We start from the raw sequence: 17,574 nt of genomic DNA on the forward strand, positions 1-17,574 counted from the left end.
AAAAAAGGAATAATTTATTTTTACTATAATTCCGAATATGACTGATCAGGAGCTTCATATACTCTTTGTAATAATACTTCAAAAACAAAACTCTTATCAGATGAGGAGCCCGGGGATAAAATCAAAAGATCGGTTTGGGGTCAGTGGTCTAATTTTGATGTAAAAAGTTTGAGAACGACGGCTCTGGTAGCAACAACAGGTCCAAATGTCCCCGTGATAAACACTTTATTCTATTATAAGGTATCAAAAAAGGTCAAGAAGTTAAGGGTTACATGTTTTATTTCAATTAAGTGGGAGATCAACTTCGGTAAATAACCTCAAAACTTTTGGTACCAACCAAAATGTAGCAGTAGTATCAAAACCTGTCACGTACTGAAAGATTGTATTTATTCCAAGACAGATTAGTAATCTTGTTTATGTCGTCTTTGATCACACAGTGCCTGATTTAAATCCAGTATTTTTAAGCTACTTCATACCTATATCTCAGAGGCGAATATTACACTTTTGTAAAGATCATTTTTAGGCATTTTTGTCTTTATTAGACCGCAGAAAGCTGGAGAAAGAGGATGGTCTGTGTTTTTTTATCGAACTGACGATGTTGTGATGTCCATACTCTAAATATTGTACTTTTTACCTCCTTTTTAAAAATATGTGGTTCTCACAAGACAGCCACACGACAAAAACATATGATGATCTTACAGAATATGACACATTGCTGTAGATAATCTACCCAGAAGTGTATAAAGCAGATAAAAATGAGCTCTACCTTAAACATCCACAGCAGGAAAATGAAACATGCACTTTTAATTCAGCAATATTAATCCAAAAGCATGACACATTAACTTTTTATTTTTATTTTGGACACCTCTTGCACCGGGTTAGGGTTAACGAACATTATCTGAGAACATTCATGCTCCCAAGAGGATGAACCCCTTTACATTTTTACTTGCTGCATGGCTTCTCCTCTGGTGCCACCTTCAGGACAAACTTCATATCATACGCCACCACTGAGGCTCTGTGCAAATCCTCTTCCTGTGTGATGACGTATCGTTGTTTGTAATGGAAAACTGTAATCACAAAACAAATAATTTAAAAGTCATTTTCCAAACACAACACCTGAACTTTGCACTTGAATGCGCATGCGCAGAGCAGCGCAGCTCTCCATATGAGAGGAGGAAGGACAGACAGGTGATTACCAGCAGTTACAGCACTTCCTGCTGCAGACAGACACGCAGAGGGAGACTCCTGTCTGTCTGCCTGTGTTGTGGGCCTGTCTCTGTGTCTTTGGGGGCCGGGTCATGAGACTCCAGGGCTGGGTCTCCTTCAGTAAGCTCGCAGCTGGACCTCTGTGCTCAGCAGCATCCTGGAGGAAGCAGCCAGCAGCAGCAGCAGCAGCAGCAGCAGCGGGTCTCTGCACGCAGAAACACGTGTATCCCCGCAGTCAGTCCGGAGCAAACATGGCAGAGGAGGCGAAGAAACTGGCCGCTTACGCTGCTGTGGATAACCACGTCCAGGTACCGTTAGCTTACATGTTATATTACGTCCCCACAGCCTCAAGTCAAAATACAGCACTTTGTCATTTTAAGCTAGCACGCTAGCAAAAGTTAAGCTAACATGCCAAGGCAGAAGATGGGGCAGCAGTGTAGCCTAGCTTAGCTAACTTATTATCTAACTCGCACGGTTTTAGGAGGGAATTAGCACGCTGTTATGCATGTTTGTCCCGGGATAGTGGGCTAAATATACTAACAGGCATGTTACAGCATGTGTTAGACAGTCAGAGCAGGTTTAAGTGATGGGTAGCCACAAATGGATGAGCTAACGTGTCATGCATGCCACAGCCTGGGGCTAACAACTTTGTGCTGCTGTTGTAATACAGTGAAATATTGATAATAAAGCAGCATTTTGTCTTTTTACAGGCTGGATAGTGAATGTGTGATACAGCAGGAGGTTATTTTGCTTGTTCCAGATGCTTGAATCAGACATTTAAACCTCCAACATCCCAATAATGAGCTCATTAACATGTCAGAAACAAGAAAAGTGCCCTGCAACATGTGCCACCTTTTGTTGTGAGAGAGCATTTTACATGAAGGTGTTCATGTTTACTGTTTGAAAACAAAATGCACCATGATTATAATCAGTTAAATCAACTCTTATTACTGTTCATGATATTGGAAAGTCGATTAATCGTTTAGTGGATTGCAAGAAAATTAGTTGCCAAATATTGTGATAATCGAATCAAAATGGACTGAAAATAATCATTATTTTTTTCTTAAAATGTCAGGATCTGCTGCCTTTCTTTGTCCTTTATGGCAAAAATGAAAAGTATGTGGGTTCTGGACAAAAGAAATGTCTTTTTGGACTTTTTGAACATTGTGATGAGCATTTTTTGCAGTTTGTGTGACATTTTATAGACTGAACAGTTAATCAGTCAACCTTAATAATCAGCAGATTAATGGATAATGAAAATATTAGTTTCATTAGTATCATTAGTTTCAGCTTTAATGTCTAACTGGAGATGTTGATGATAATCAGTGCTTATAAATCAGGTTGTATTCATGTAAAAACAAATATATGACCTGACTTTATCCCCTGAACTTTATCAAAATGAGCTCTGAATGTATAAATCCCTGACATGTTCAATATAAATGCATATTAAAAGACATCTAATACAAAAAGCAATTTGAAGACGTCACATTTTGTCATTATCTGACATTTTATAGAGTAAAAGATTAATTGTGAGAGTAATTGGCAGATTAATCGACAGTGAAAATGATCATTAGTTGCAGCCCAGTGATATTCGTGTCCGTCACTTGTGCTCGCTGTCAGCCCACCTGCAGGAACGTACAGATCTGTATATGCTCATGTAGCTCATGGCAGGTTTTTAGCTCTCAGCCACTTTAAAGGCCTGGTGTGAAATGTAGCGTGGTGGCATCAGTGTTGAGTTCATCTGTGTCTCACAGAACAACCAGGTGGTCGGAGTGGGCAGCGGATCAACCATCGTCTACGCTGTGGACAGATTAGGTGAGTGAAACCATCGTAAATCTGATTCTGAATGTGTTTAAGTTTAGTCTGCTGAGGTGAGGAAGTCTTTATGTTGAAGAGCACAGGGCTGAGGTGCAGTGCCTGACATGTTTCAGCTAAACTCTTTGTAAATTCTGCAGAAAGTGCACTAATGATCCGTGTTGTTTATTCCAGCTGAGAGAGTGCGTCAGGAGAAACTCAACATCGTGTGTGTGCCCACCTCCTTCCAGGTTGGTTTGAGTCTTTGAGGCTTCTAATTATATTCATCCTGGTGGCTCAGTGCTGTAAACACAGTATTTGGCAACAGCATGTACTGCAACATCCTGCCTTTGAATGCAACTCGTTACTACACACCATCTTTTCTTTTTTTTGTCTGAACATATAAATCTTTTTCAGAATGAATTGCAAGAAAAAAACTATAAAAATGCTTTTCCTTTTCTGCTTTTCTTGTCTCACTTCTCGGCCGTCACATCCTCTCCCGTCTCCCTCGACTCGTCCTCCCACAGGCTCGTCAGCTGATCCTGCAGCACGGCCTCACTCTGTCGGATCTGGACAGGCACCCAGAGGTATGAAGAGCTCTTTTCAAATTAAACTGAAAGCCTTGGAAATGAGGAAAGGGCCACAATATGTTGGCGCTCAAAAACCTGTCAGTTTGAATTGGAGGCGCTGTGAAAATTATAACCGTGCGGCTGCAGAGAGACATGAATGGTGGAGCTGACTGTTACGGTTTGGGTCAGGAGTTTTATTCGCTTTGTTTTTCTGCTTGTGTAATTGGTTTGTTTGTCTTTACATTCCTCCTGCACAGCTGGATGTGGCGATTGACGGAGCAGATGAGGTGGACGCAGATCTCACGCTGATAAAAGGTGGAGGGTGAGTACAGTTTAACACACACAGCAGAACTTAAACAGTGTCTCAGTGTGATTTCTGCCTCACGCTCGTCCTCTCTCTGTCTCACAGCGGCTGCCTGACTCAGGAGAAGATCGTAGCCGGCTGTGCTAAACATTTCGTTGTCATTGCCGACTACAGGTGTGTGTTTTGTAGTTCACCTTGAGAAGAAAGTGTAAGGACAGTTTTGCTAGCCCTCAGAGGAAAAAAGAAATGATGTTTTTTCCTCCCAGGAAGGACTCCAAGGCTCTGGGCCAGCAGTGGAAGAAGGGAGTTCCTATCGAGGTGATCCCCATGGCATACGTCCCTGTCTCCAGGACGATAGCCAAACGCTTCGGAGGGGAAGCCAACTTGCGGATGGCTGTCAGTAAAGCAGTAAGTCTCTCTCTGTCTGTCTCAGCAGGAATTTGACTGTTTTAACTCCTGGCTTTACTTTATTTATAATATTTGTTTTCATGCTGTACTGTTAGATCTCTCAGGTTCTTTATCAGGAGCTCGTGCTGTGAGCTCATGTTTCATTTGCTCAAATGCCTCTGGCCCCCCCCCTCCCATTCAGACAGATTCTCCTGTGACTTGGATTGTGACGGGCCAATCAGAACCGTTGATCTAATACGGGGCTGATTTGATAAGAGGACTGACGGAGGAGCGTCACCAGTCTTGATTTTTAAAGCTAGTCACTGCTCTGATTGGTTAAAGTTCTGTCCAATTACGTCCAGTCTGCAGGTCCGTCCAGCACAACACATCAGGCTCGTGAAACTCAGATCAAACTGCGCAGTGCTGATCAGAGGTGAACCCAGATTCTGTAACTGCAAAGCCTAATTCCCACCTCAAGCGTGCACGTTTCGCTGCTGTGATTGGTTATAGGTTTATCCAATTGCGTCCAGAGGCATTTTTGTGAATAAGTCTGGTCATGCCAGGCTAGTGGACATTACACACGGGTTGAAAATGATGAGTAGTTATACCTTTTTTTTAATACAGTGACAGTAAAAATGTTCTTTTCAGAAAGGATCGGAGCAGCTTAACCACTTAGTTTATTAAAACATTTAATAAGCATTACATCACTTTCATTACTGCCCTGAGTGCTTTTAACGCAGGGTCATTTGACATTACGTTTTTTATGTGACAATAATGAAATCAAAGTAGGCACTAGTTATAAGTAACTCTTTCTGGACTGGTGCATGAGCTTAAAAGTAGCCTGTGGAGCTGCAGACCTCCAGTAGCGCAGTGCAGCTGTTTCTTCATGAGTGGGTCCCTGTTCTGATTATCTCGTGTGCGTGCTGGTGATTTCATTTTACAAGTGGTGATAAGATCCAAGATAGGCTGCAGTGCAAACAAACCACTAGTGTGTTTGCACAATTAAAGGCTGTAAATGTATCAGTGTGCTCCAGTCCTCCGTCTTCCTTTTGAAAGCTGCTGTCGTCGAGCTGAGAAGAAACCTGATTCAGCTGCATTCTGCTGGAAGAAGTTTCTGATAGGCTGGAGTGCATCAGCAAACACTGGGGAGAAGAAGACTGCGAGCTAGTAGACGTAGATGTAGAATATCGGCTTTTTGTTTGCTTACAAGAAAACTCCACAGAGAGCAGCTTTAAGGACCAGCTTGTGAACAGCGTTGCCACCAGAGGACACAGAAAGACACCGACACACTGTAAACTAGTGTGTCTCATGGCTCCTTTTGACTGTTGAGCCCCGGAGACAGTTTGTATATTAATAAGTGGACGAGCACCAGTTTGTTTACACGGGAAGCCTTGATGATCAAAGACGGGCGGTTATGTAATAATTTGCTAATATTGACTTCATAATTACAGAGGTCAGGCCCGATGAAGACAAGTCATTAGACTGCTAAACATCCGCTTAGCTTTTTAATTTTGAAGATTTGCTGTTGAAGCCCGGCCAAGATAAACAAGTCTGATGGGTTTATTGAGAAAGATGTCAGAAATACTCATAATTCAACAAAATACATACTAATAAGTGTTGAGTGTTTACATTTTATTAGTAATTTAACTCTTATCCTGAGCCACATGTGCAGGAATAGCCTTGATTGAGACATTTGCTTGTTACAAACTAGATGAGGGTAAAAAGAGCCCCGTCGATGATGTCGCTGAGTGTCTGAGGTCTGAGTTGTGTCTTTTCTGCTCTCAGGGTCCAGTCGTCACTGACAACAGCAACTTCATCCTGGACTGGAAGTTTGAGAAGGCTCAGAACTGGAAGGAGGTCAACACCGCCATCAAGATGATACCAGGTGAGGAGCTGCGATGGTCAGCACATACAGCCAGCACTAAGAAACACGAACACGATGTCACTCAGCGTCTCTCTGTGTCGTCCTCAGGTGTGGTGGATACGGGGCTCTTCGTCGGCATGGCTGAACGAGCCTACTTCGGGATGGAGGACGGAAGCGTGCAGATTCGGGATCCTTCAGTCAACTGAGGAGTTCGCCATGATCTCTCACCTCCTCATGAAATGACCTCCACCTTTACCCGCAAGTGCCCTGTTCACGATTTACACCCCGGTCTCTGACTGTGTTTGGACGGAGCTGCACCTCCTGCAGAACTGGACAGAACTGTAGCAGGGACGTTTTCACACATCTCAAAAACCAGATACGAGTGAGGATCACTCGATTTTTCTCACCGCGCTGGTGGTGCTTTGAGTTTTATAGTGCCTGATGAGTAAAATCAAGTGCATCTCATATACATGTATATTTTTTTTCCCAGTTTGGCCTCCTGGTCTCACTGGGAATATTGGCTCTTCCTGTAATTACCAGGTTTGACTGAATGTCTGCAGCACTGTGGTGAATCGCTGCAGAATGAAACTAAAGGTGTGCCTTGAGATTATACTTTAAATCCTATTAAAAGAAACGACATTATTAAAGTAACATTTACAAATCTCACAATCATACATCAAACTACCGTCATCTCCTCGGCTGCTGCAGAATGTCCACTAGTCATTGTGAGCAGTCAGACAGCTGATATGCCTTCGAGTGTTTTTTGTTTAATTAGAACACAGAAGAGGGAGGAATCTGAACTGTACACTACAACATAAAGAAGTTTTTTTTTTTTTCAAGAAATTAATTTCTCTAATTAATATGCTAATTTAAACAGCAACAGGCTCCAAAAATTAATGAGATCGGTGGCAATTTAGGGGAAACCCTGCGGTGCAGGTACGAAGCTTCCATTACTCGGTCACTGTGTTAAGAAGACATGACACACTGTGATAACGCAACGATCGATCTGTGGAATTTAAACAGACGAAACGAAAATTGTGTAGAATGGAGCATGCTACCTTTTGTAGCAACAGGTTGAGAACCAGCAACCCTCAGGACGAGGTGAAATCCTCCCGTCACTGTGAGAGTACGCACTTCCTGTTGCTGAAACATCCACTCACTGCAGCAGCACATGATTCATGTTGTGTAATGTTGTGACAACATAGTGAGACGTCATCTCAATCATGCAGCTGCACTTGCAAACAAATGTACATCCTCTTCACCAGGAATTACAGGTTACACGTGTAAAAATGTCATAGTTTAAGTCAGGACATGACTACATTCTTTCAAATGAGATTCTTAGCAGAGCTGGCTGGAAAATGTTGGCTTAGTTATTCCACAGGCCAGATGTGGAAATAATTCTCCTTATCTGTTGAACTTTAGCATATAGCCGCTGTTGCTGTGGAAAGAAATATCTGTTTTTTTTTCCTGCTGTGAGAGAAGACAGTGGAAATCTCTCGTGGTTTCTGTAGAGTTAAACTCTCCGGTCGGGAGGGTTAAAGTCCGCGGCCTGTCACTGTTTGACAACAAAACAAACGACTGGATGTTTGTACGTTCATGCATGTGACCTCCTCTTCCACTGTGTTCTGTGCCTCTAAGTGTTTTTTTGCATGACTTATTCTGGTCACAGGAAGTCTTGTGCCATAATTTTAAATGCAGCTATAGAAAGAAGTGTAGAACATTTCGGAGTAACGACGACGGGCAGTTACGCTTTAAAAATGGTCGCAGTTAACGGTGAACTGATGTAGCTCAAATCGGATTTTCCAACAGCACCACATTTACATTTTATGTGCCTTGGCACGCCGAAGCAATAAAACATCCTTTTTATTCAGATGTAGCTAAATTAATTGATTATGTAGCTGGAAGCTGGAAATAGTTTAGATCAAAATGTTCCCACCCACAGACGCAGGAGAGTAAAACAGTCTCTTTGCTTTTCTTTACATCAGGGATGAGTTTCTTTACCGTCCAGAACCACCATCATTCGTTTGAAATTTCCATACGACTGATGTCTTCGTCTCTGCGTTTGGCGCACAATGCCTTACACTCTGGTTTTATTTTTCTACGTTTTCTGTTTTTAGAAACATTTTATACAATCAAGAAAATGCAGTTGGCCGACATGTTTGTCTACAGGTTTTTAGGTACGGGGCGATCAGATCCTGTTTTAATTCTGCTCAAATAAATCAAACGACGGTTGGATGTTTCAGCGTGAACTGATGTGTCCGGTGTCCGATGTTGGGATATTTTTGCACCAGCATTTCTTTTGATTTCTTTCTTTACAATCTGACTGTGATAATGATTTTAATGTGATGGTACTATTATTTTCTTTGTCAAACAATACAGGACCAAAAATGATACCACCATGTCTCCTTGTTTTTATTTCTGATGAATCTGTGACAACTTGAAACAACTAAAACAAGTAGTCGGTTAAGAATAACTAATAATATCAAACATGCAAGTTGAGCTTTGCAGATGTGAACATTTGCCCGTTTTCTTTTGTCTTCTGTTGTAGAAAACTCAATAACTTTTAGTTTTGGACAAAACGAGGAATTTTACGTCCACGCAGATTCTGTAAAATTGTGATATTTCGCTTAAATTTACAGACAAAGCCACTAATCAACTAAATAATCACCTTGTAAACACGAGTAGAGGTGAAAAGTCTGCACTGCTATGTAAGCACTGAATAATCAAAGAAAATGGGAAAGTACTGCACTGCAATGAAAACCTTGGTGATGCTGTTCTCCTTTATGGCCACTTGGGGGCGCCAGAAATGCAAAGCAGGTTGATTCGGCTGCAAGGTGTCCAATCATTGCACATCAAAGCGTGGGGTGATAAATGACCTTAAATACCCTGAGAGTCATCACCAGTCATGACCTAGACGAGCTGAGCAGCTGTTTGCACCACTTTAAACGCTTTATAGATACATTTAAAGTAACTTAAGCAGTATATATGAATAAAAAACATAACAAAGGAACCTGAAGCTGCAGCTTTTATACGAGCTTCCTTGTTTAAAAGCTAAACACCTTCGTGTGTTTAGTTTCAGGTGTTCTGTCACATCCTCGGTTTGTTTATCAGAAAGTCAGAGAACATAACTCGTGATCAGGAACAGGAAACGCACCTATCATCCTCAAGCCACGTTGACGCTTTCATATCGGCTGTCTTGACAACTACAGCGTGAGTGACAGCTCAAACATCCAATCAGGCTTCGCATTTTGCCGACTTGGACCAATCGCGTCGCCGCTTTTTATGCATCGCCTCTCTGATTGGCCCGACGACGACACATCCCACCAATCACACATCCGCCACACGATTCGCCATCGGGGACTTTTTTGCGTCACCCTGTTGTACGTCACCCCGCCGGTGCGCATGCGCGGCTTTAACGGACAGCGGATTAGCCAATGAGGCGCACTGTTTGGGGGGCTGGAAGGTTCTGAGCCCGCCTCTTTGAGCGACAGCCGGCTGATGCAATCACATTCTGCTTAGTATGCGAAGTACGCGTGATTGACAGCGCGTCGACCAATGAGAAGTGGCCGCATGAATTTTTAATGAGTGTGGAGATGTCGCCGTCCAATCCCAGTGTAGAAACAAGGCGGGGCTTGTCGTTACTAAGGCAAGTCCTGAGTGAAGTATAAAGGGAATAACATGGTGTCCCAGCGGCTGTTTATGTTTACTTAAAGAACAGATTTGGAAAAGGGCGTCCTGCGACACACAGCCGACTTTCCCTCGCAGGTTTTTTTTTTGCACTTTAAGTTTTTTATGTTCAGATTTACAAGGCCAGTGGCATGTAAATCTCATATTTCACTAATGTGCCAGTCTTACAAATGGAAAGGGGGCTTCACTTTGGAAACGTGAGCATTTCCCTGGTGCTCCTGTTGTTGCTGAAAGCGCTCACCGGATTCGGGACCTCGCTAACTCACGGCTCCGCCATCGGGAGGGAGCCGCAGTCCGCCGCCCTGGGCTCCGGTTCGACCTCGGAGGATGACGGCGCAGCAGGAGTCATGAAGCGGGGCTTGGGTAACGTGGGCGCCCCGGTGATTGTAGCGGACGTAACGGTGGAGGACGACGACAACGGGTCGGCTGGGGAAAACGACGAGTCATATGGAGAAAGTAGCGGAAAGTTCCGACCCACAAGGTGCGTTCAGTTAAAAAAATTACGAGGTGTGACATGCGCCCATTACCGGACCATTTCACGTAGTGCACGCTGGAGGGTCGCTCCGCACTGAAAACTTGTGGTTGACCCTGTTTTAAACGCAGAGTATCTCCCTGTAATACTGATAAATGTTCATGGGAGACGTGTTAAGTTGTGTCGGTGAGATCTCAGTGCACCAAAATATGAGAAAAAACAACTTTACGCGCAAGTTTACGCGCAAGTTTGGATGGAAATCGCGTGATAAGTTCGATGGGAGGGAGGGAGGAGGGGAAACTGGCGATGTGCATGTGCTGTAAGCAGAAGTAGACACTCTGCAGCTGTTGTGTTGCACACTTGATGTAGTTTTCTGATACAAGTGAAACTTTTTGAGGAAGTGGGCTCATCGATCTGAAAGTTTTGATGCAGACTCCTCCTGGGCAGGCTCGGCTCCAAAGTTCCCCACCGTGACGCACGGACGTGCAGGCTTGGGTGTTATTTGGGTTTTGTTGGAAGTTATTCATACAGTTGTACTGATGTGCATTAAGTCACTTGAGTGTGTGGGTGCACATAAACCAGTTGTATGTACGGTTGGATGGGTTTAACAGCAGTGTGATGTGATGGATGCGACCCTCCCTCCCTGTTTTTCCTCTCTTTAGGGGGCTTACTTATCAGATCTCCTCTCCTCATGCAGCCTCCAGTTTTTGCACTGTTGAGTTAATTTCCTTTTCCCATTTATTATCATATAAAAAAAATCACATTACATGAAGGGAACATTTTCCCTAATCACTTGACAGCGGAGATACCAATCCTCTCACCACCCCACCGCTTATCTCCTGCTGTCAGCAGATAGGATACCTCTCAGATGAGAGAAGTTGAACGTCTGTTTATTTAATTAATGGCAGTTAATTGGGGGGATTTAGCAGAAGGAGATTGCTCCTGTGATAATGTCGGTGGTGATTTTAAAAAGCTGTGACACGGTGACTCTGCAGCACGAGGAGAAAGATTTCATTAAAGACTGAAGGTGTTTGACTTCATGCATGTGCCTGATCTGTTGTCATCTGACAAACCTAGAAGTTAAAAAGTGTGGCAGTTCGGCTTAAGATGCACAATCCTGTCCTGGGTAGGGGAATTTGTCTTGGTCGTGGAAGCGATTGCTGATTTAAACATTCGTTGGGATTTCTACGACCACAAATCATACATGACAAGTGCGTGTTTCTTGTTTCATGGGATGGCAATCCTTCAGGGTCCTGCCGGTCAGGAAGTTTTCAGCCTCACGCAGTCCACAGGTTTGTTGCTGAACCCTGTCAGACCTGCTGTTGCTGCCCAAAGTGAGATGCAGTTCTTGGCGCAGTGGGTAGGGCATTGATTTTGTCTTCCTTGGTAAACAGTAGGTTTGACGCCCACCTTTTAGATGTTTGGCGCAGTGTGTTCCTCATGATGTTACTCCTCTCTGCCATGTTAGCCTTTTTTTTTTTTTTTTCCAAGACCATTACAGGATACATCTGACTGATGCAGCTTGTAACATGGTTCTTTATCCCAGTGCACTTGCTGTCTTTGCAGAAGCGTACGAGGTCTTACACTAAATTATTCTCAGTGTAGTTTTATAAATGTGCTGTCTGCTTTCCAAGAAAAAGTTGGATCCAAGTCAGTAAATTTGACATCCTTGTTAAAACCCTGCTTTTTCTCTCCTTAATGCTAAAACTTCTGCAGCATGTTCCCCATCTGCTGTCAACATTTTTTAATCTTGAGCCTCATTTAAAGGCGTTCTGACAACCCCCCCAAAGCATCCCATACCAGCGCTTGTTATTCGGGATGATAAACAAACCCAGCTTTGTCACAACAGGGGAGCGACTGAGCACACAGCGCAGTCAGCCCGCAGGAAGCTGGAGTCAAGAGGAATAGGTGTCGTGTATGTTTATTTTGAAGAAATTGTGCGAGGCAGAATTTTAAAAAAGATGTTTTCACGTGGTGTTTACAACAAATTAAATCTACCGTGTGCACCAAAACTTCATCAGGATGAAGAGTCATGACGAAATAACTGTGGCGTGAAGGCAACTGGGGGCTTCAGGACGGATTGAGGCTCCTGTCTGTCATCGGCAGTACAGTATCAAGAGCAAATCGAAAGTAATTAGCAGAGCAGTTTTTTTTTTTTTTGCTCTGATAGAAGCAGGGCTATTCCCCTGCCAGGCACCTCAGCTGCTGCAGGAAAACTCCTGAGTGTCATCCTGCTGCTGGTCACACCCTGCCACCGCTCTGCTCGCACTCCTGCGTCTGCTCACATACAGTGTGAGGACTGTACCTGCGTCTGACACGTATCTGCTGTCCTTTCTCACTTTGTCACAGTCTGCCTCCTCCACTTCCTCTGCTGTTTTCCTCATGATCTTTCTCACATATTCACAGTTTGTCTGCGAACACTTAGTTATCGTACATCAATCTCAGAATACATTGTCAACAAGTATTAAAAGTTTATTGTATTCCTTTCTGCCTTTTGTTTTGGTTTATTACATTCAAGATATTCTAGAAAAATATTACAAAAGGACGAATTTCTTCAATGATTAATCAATTCATCTTTAAGTTGTCTTTATTTTGATAATGGATTAGTCCGTTTGAGTATTTTTCGCTGATTCCAGCTTCTTAAATGTGAATATTTTCTGGTTTCTTTCCTCCTCTGTGACATTAACACTGAATATCTTTGAGTCGTGAACAAAACAAGACATCTGAGGACGTCATCTTGGGCTTTGAGAAACACTGATCGATATCGTTGCACCGTTTTATAGACTGAACATCACATAGATTAATCAAGAAAATAACAAAGTAATCCGTAGTCGCATCCCAAAAACTTTAAGGTGTTCGTTCTTCTGTTTTGGTTTCAAGATTCAAAATATTCTCATTGTTGAAATATTGAGCTTTGAGCAGCTTGTCTCATTATGTAATTATCTTAATAATAACATTGAATTAAGTTTTATATCTGCCAGGCTGCTACAAAGAGAATAGATTTACGTATCATCACAAAGACGAGCAGTCGCACTGATACGTAGAAGTCAATAACATAAAGAATTAACAAAGTGCCCTGTGAGGCAGCTTCAGCATGAATGAAAGGCTGAATAATTCATCATAAAGCCTGTCTGTAAAACAACAACAACCAATTGTAAAACATGACAGATTTTTTTCTGAAGTGAGAAAATAATGAACTTGAGGAAAAGTTTTCTGTTTTTCAAGTGTCAAAAACACGCTAAGATCTCCCATCACACCCCGTCTGCCTCTGTCTGCACGTCTGTTGTTGAAGTCCGCGTCTCCTTTGCATTGATTCTCTTTGTCTCTCGCTCTTTACGCTCTCTCTCATCCTACACTTTCTAATGTCACCCCTTGAGTATATACTGTATGCTTTGTTTCCATCCTTCCATCTGTCAGGGGAATTGTGGGTTGAACTTTAGAAAGTGTCACGAGCGGTGGATTAGATTTAGGTGCGTTTCCCTTTCAAACGGGCCAATTTAAACGAAAAGGACTTCGTAAATGTCAAAAAATACATTTGCAACGGGAGGAAAAAAATAGAGATTGTAAACATTAGAAGTAATGACAGTGAACATGGAGAGGAAACCATGCGGTGAGAAGGTGTGAGACGGTAAAACCGGCCACGTTTTTTTGGAAAGTAGTCCTCCGGCATTATTTGGGTCAGCTTGTTGAAAACATATCGCCGCCTCCTCCTGTGACCTTTTCAAGGCGTTACCTGCGGCTGACGCTGTTTTCCAAGTCAAACAGGCCAGCTCCTGTGATAATAAGTGCCACCCTGTGACAATGATAAACGCTAACACACCCTGAATCATTGTGGCTGGAGGAACAACTTTACAGAGCTGTGAATAAAATAAAGGAAAAGAAGAATCATGACCTTGTTCATGACCACTTATTCTACTTTTGAAGACAACTTCAGAGCTTTGTTGACGACATTATGCCTCTCACAGCCCGGATCTCTTTGTGTTTTAAAGAGAACGGACCTCCAGTAAAGCCCTTTTTATTTTATTTTCTTCCAAATTAGCTGTTGGAGTGGAGCACTTCAAACACACACTCTTGAAAACATTTCACACGGACAGCTTCAGATGTGAACATTTTTAAGTTTCTGTCAGTTGTTTTCATTTTCCCCTCCTCCGCCCCTCCATCCTGTAATCTATAAATATTCTAGATGTACGCTTTGATCCGGCCTTCAGTTTGTGACGAGAGCTGCCGTCGTCGTCGGCTTGACGGCTGTCACCTCACCTTTTAACGCTGCCGTCTATAGGTTACAAACTCTACTCTGGAGACTCGGTGTTTACATCCGTCTCCGTGCATCTATATGAAGGCTCTTGTGTGTGTGTGTGAATCATGTATGTGACGGTTTTGATGTCTCCGCCAGCGACCGCTCCACCGGGGCCTCCATCACCTTAGGGAGCACTTGGAGGTGAGAGGAGAGAGGACAGCAGCTTTGTTTGAACCTGCTCCCCCCACCGACTCCCACCCCTCTTACCCTCCGTACCCCCCCTCCACACCCCCCTCAGGGCCCTGTAGCGGCAACAGCTCTTCTGGGCCGCCGCGCTCGCCGGCTGGCTCCCACCAGCCTACTGCTTAGCAACAGCCAATCGGCCAAGCCGGGCGACTTGTCGGCCAATTGCGTCGGAGAGACGGGCTAGTGCTCAGAATTTGAGTTGGCCGCATGGGTCTGGATATAGTTAGGTAAAGATGGAGGAGGAGGAGGAGGAGGAGAAGGAGGAGAAGGAGGAGGAGGAGTGGAATTTTTTTTTTGGGAGGGGAGAGTTCATTTCCTTGTTGTTTTTTTTTTTTTTTTCATTCTCACTTTGTTTCACTAGTCTGCTCTGTAACCAGGGAGATGTTGTGGGTTTTATTAATAGAAACTGTCCCCAGAATAACAGGTCAAGATGAAGATGATTGAACTCCCTCTGGGAAGTTTTAATTGAGCACTCAAAAAATCGGTTCTTGAAACTCAGACCGTGTGCAGCACTTGTTTTTTTTTTACACTGAAGAGGTCTCAATGTAAAAAAACTCCAGCTGCTGAACTCAGTGTCACTTCAAACAAGCTTATATAATCTCTTTGAACCCATTACATCCTCATCGTCTTTTCCTTATATAAGCATGTTTTTTTTAATTTTAAATCATGTCTGGTGCTATTTTATTCAAATATTTCTCACATTATTGCTTTCTGTAATAATCTGATTGTTCAGTGTGCAGAAGTTGCCCTAAAAAAACAGACCCTCGGTTGTTGACGCTGGGATGCGATGACCTCTCGTAACTTCCTGACTCTCCTCCGCACCCGGTGAACTCTTGTCTGGGTTGTGGAAGCGCCTCTGACGTGATGTTTTTCATAAATGTTTCATAACCGTGTGTGTGGCGACTGAAATAGTAACTAGTTCTTTATAAATGTGACTGCTAAACAAGTGTGGCTTCGTATCTGATTATCAGGATGAGTGAATTTATTAGGTCAGTGGCTATTTCGGTAAGTCGGCAGGACCCATCCTGCAGCACTGCAGTATGGGTGGGGCAGAGGCAGAAAGGTGGGATACTGGGAGAGAGAGAGTGTGAGGGGAAGGATGGGGAGGGAGTGGAGGATGAAAACAAGGAGTTAGCTGGTAGTTATCAGGACCACGCTGTCTTGTTTTCACTCTCGATGGCTCCTCACTGCTTAGCAACAACGAATCAGATCCTCGGATGGGAGCTGCGGCCCGGCCAATCAGCCTGCAGGAGCGTGGCGCCATAGAGTTTGGATTTTACCACGTGTGAGCTGAGAGAGAGAGAGGGAGAGAGAGAGAGAGAGAGGGAGAGGGTGATGGCTTTTAAATGGTGTGTGTGTTTTTTATGCTAGTACCAGAAGTTTTTTTTTTTTTTTTTTTATAAAACCACACCCTTTGCTCCGTGCTGCAGTGACCCTGATGGATGCGAGGTCGATTTTTAAAGCTGACTGCACATCGAAGGTCTGTCAGGCTGCGGCTGTCGTGACAAAGACATTAAAAAGTGATCGCTTGTTTATTTAGCAGGTCTGGAGGACAGTTATATAAACCTTCCCGTCAAATGAAAATGTGTTTACGTGCAGCTGTTATGTCACCTGTGTTTATTAATGTCTGTTTAGGCTTAGTGGCACATTACTGCCATGTCAGTGACACCAGACAGATGGTTTGTTTTCTGTTGTCAACTTTAAATCTGGTCTTATATTACGTATTGTGAGGCAAATTCATGTTTGCTGAAGAAAAGACCAGGTTCCTGTTTCATGCTGTGTTGAACTAACTGCCTGCAGCTCCTTAAGCCTTAAAATATCCTCTATTGAATAATGGGATTAGCACAATTCAAAGACTTAAAGAGGCTCTTAAGTGTTTGTTGTCACTGTAACCACAATTACATGTTTTGTTTTCCTTTTCACATATGTGTAAAATATTAATTCAGACTCTGAATAAATAATATCAAATGAAATGTTTAAATCATCCCAGGCGTTATCTGTCAGAATGTGCACGGTTTAAAGGAATGCGCTCGTCGCTCTTCTCCCCTCCTGCTGGTGCAGCTGCTGGTGCTGGGTGCGGCCCGCTCCGAGCTGCATCCATAACTTTCTCCCCACGTGCTCCCCATGCTCTCGTATTTTTGTTCTGCCTCTCGGTGGCTGCGCGGCAGGCTGAGTGGCAGCTGCGCGGCAGCAGAACTCCACACTCCAGCGTGCATTCAGGCTGCTCGCTGTTGCATGGTTACAGGCAGTCCTGCCCTGCCATTCGCTCCGAGTCTGCAGAGCTGCCCGCGCATTGGCTCAGAGAGTCGAAAAACACTGCTTCCATTGGCTGCGGCCAAGTAGCAGTGTGTTGCGATTGGTCCATCTCCGCGGCTCCCGCTCCTTGGAGACTCGGCCTGTGTAAACATCCTGGTTGTTTCTCTCAATGGAGTGTGTTTACCAGCAGCTCGGTTTTGCCGGTGTGTGCAGACTGAGGCTGAGAGTCTCTGAGGAGCTGAGAGTCTGGTGAGAGGGGAGGCTAATTGGCTCCCTGCTCTGCCATACGCTTTGTGATTGAAGAAGCTCTCTGCACTATTATGACACTTTGACAGCATTACAGGCGAGGACACTAACAACCCTCAGTCTGCTGGCAGCCTTACTACTCTTCCTCTTTCTCCGTCTTCATCCTCAATTCCAACGTCTTCATCAGTGTCTCCGCTGCCTGCATCTGTCACATCGGCTGCAGCAGCAGCAGCAGCAGCAGCATCAGCCCCACAGGCTGCATGTTATCCCTTTGGTGACGAGCAGAGCGGCGGCGTCTCGGGGCTC

The 17,574-nt window shown here is 43.8% G+C and overlaps 2 protein-coding genes across 2 annotated transcripts in view; both read left to right on the forward strand.

Moving 5' to 3' along the window:
• The first annotated feature begins 1,188 nt into the window (after positions 1–1,188).
• rpia (ribose 5-phosphate isomerase A (ribose 5-phosphate epimerase)) lies at positions 1,189–8,517 on the forward strand. The gene is made up of 9 exons (XM_073483655.1): positions 1,189–1,514; positions 2,961–3,021; positions 3,196–3,251; positions 3,528–3,587; positions 3,827–3,891; positions 3,979–4,047; positions 4,140–4,281; positions 6,046–6,145; positions 6,233–8,517. The coding sequence occupies exons 1-9, from the start codon at positions 1,299–1,301 to the stop codon at positions 6,328–6,330; spliced, it is 867 nt and encodes a 288-aa protein (XP_073339756.1). The 5' UTR covers positions 1,189–1,298; the 3' UTR covers positions 6,331–8,517.
• Positions 8,518–9,825: 1,308 nt separating this feature from the next.
• eif2ak3 (eukaryotic translation initiation factor 2-alpha kinase 3) overlaps positions 9,826–17,574 on the forward strand; it is a 33,526-nt gene continuing 25,777 nt past the window's right edge. The window contains exon 1 of the mRNA XM_073483385.1: positions 9,826–10,292. Within this exon, the coding sequence (XP_073339486.1) occupies positions 9,982–10,292 (311 nt within the window). The 5' untranslated portion in view covers positions 9,826–9,981. The remainder of the gene's footprint in view (positions 10,293–17,574) is intronic.

This window comes from Pagrus major, chromosome 16 (genome assembly GCF_040436345.1).
Source record: "Pagrus major chromosome 16, Pma_NU_1.0".
Lineage (NCBI taxonomy): Eukaryota > Metazoa > Chordata > Actinopteri > Spariformes > Sparidae > Pagrus > Pagrus major.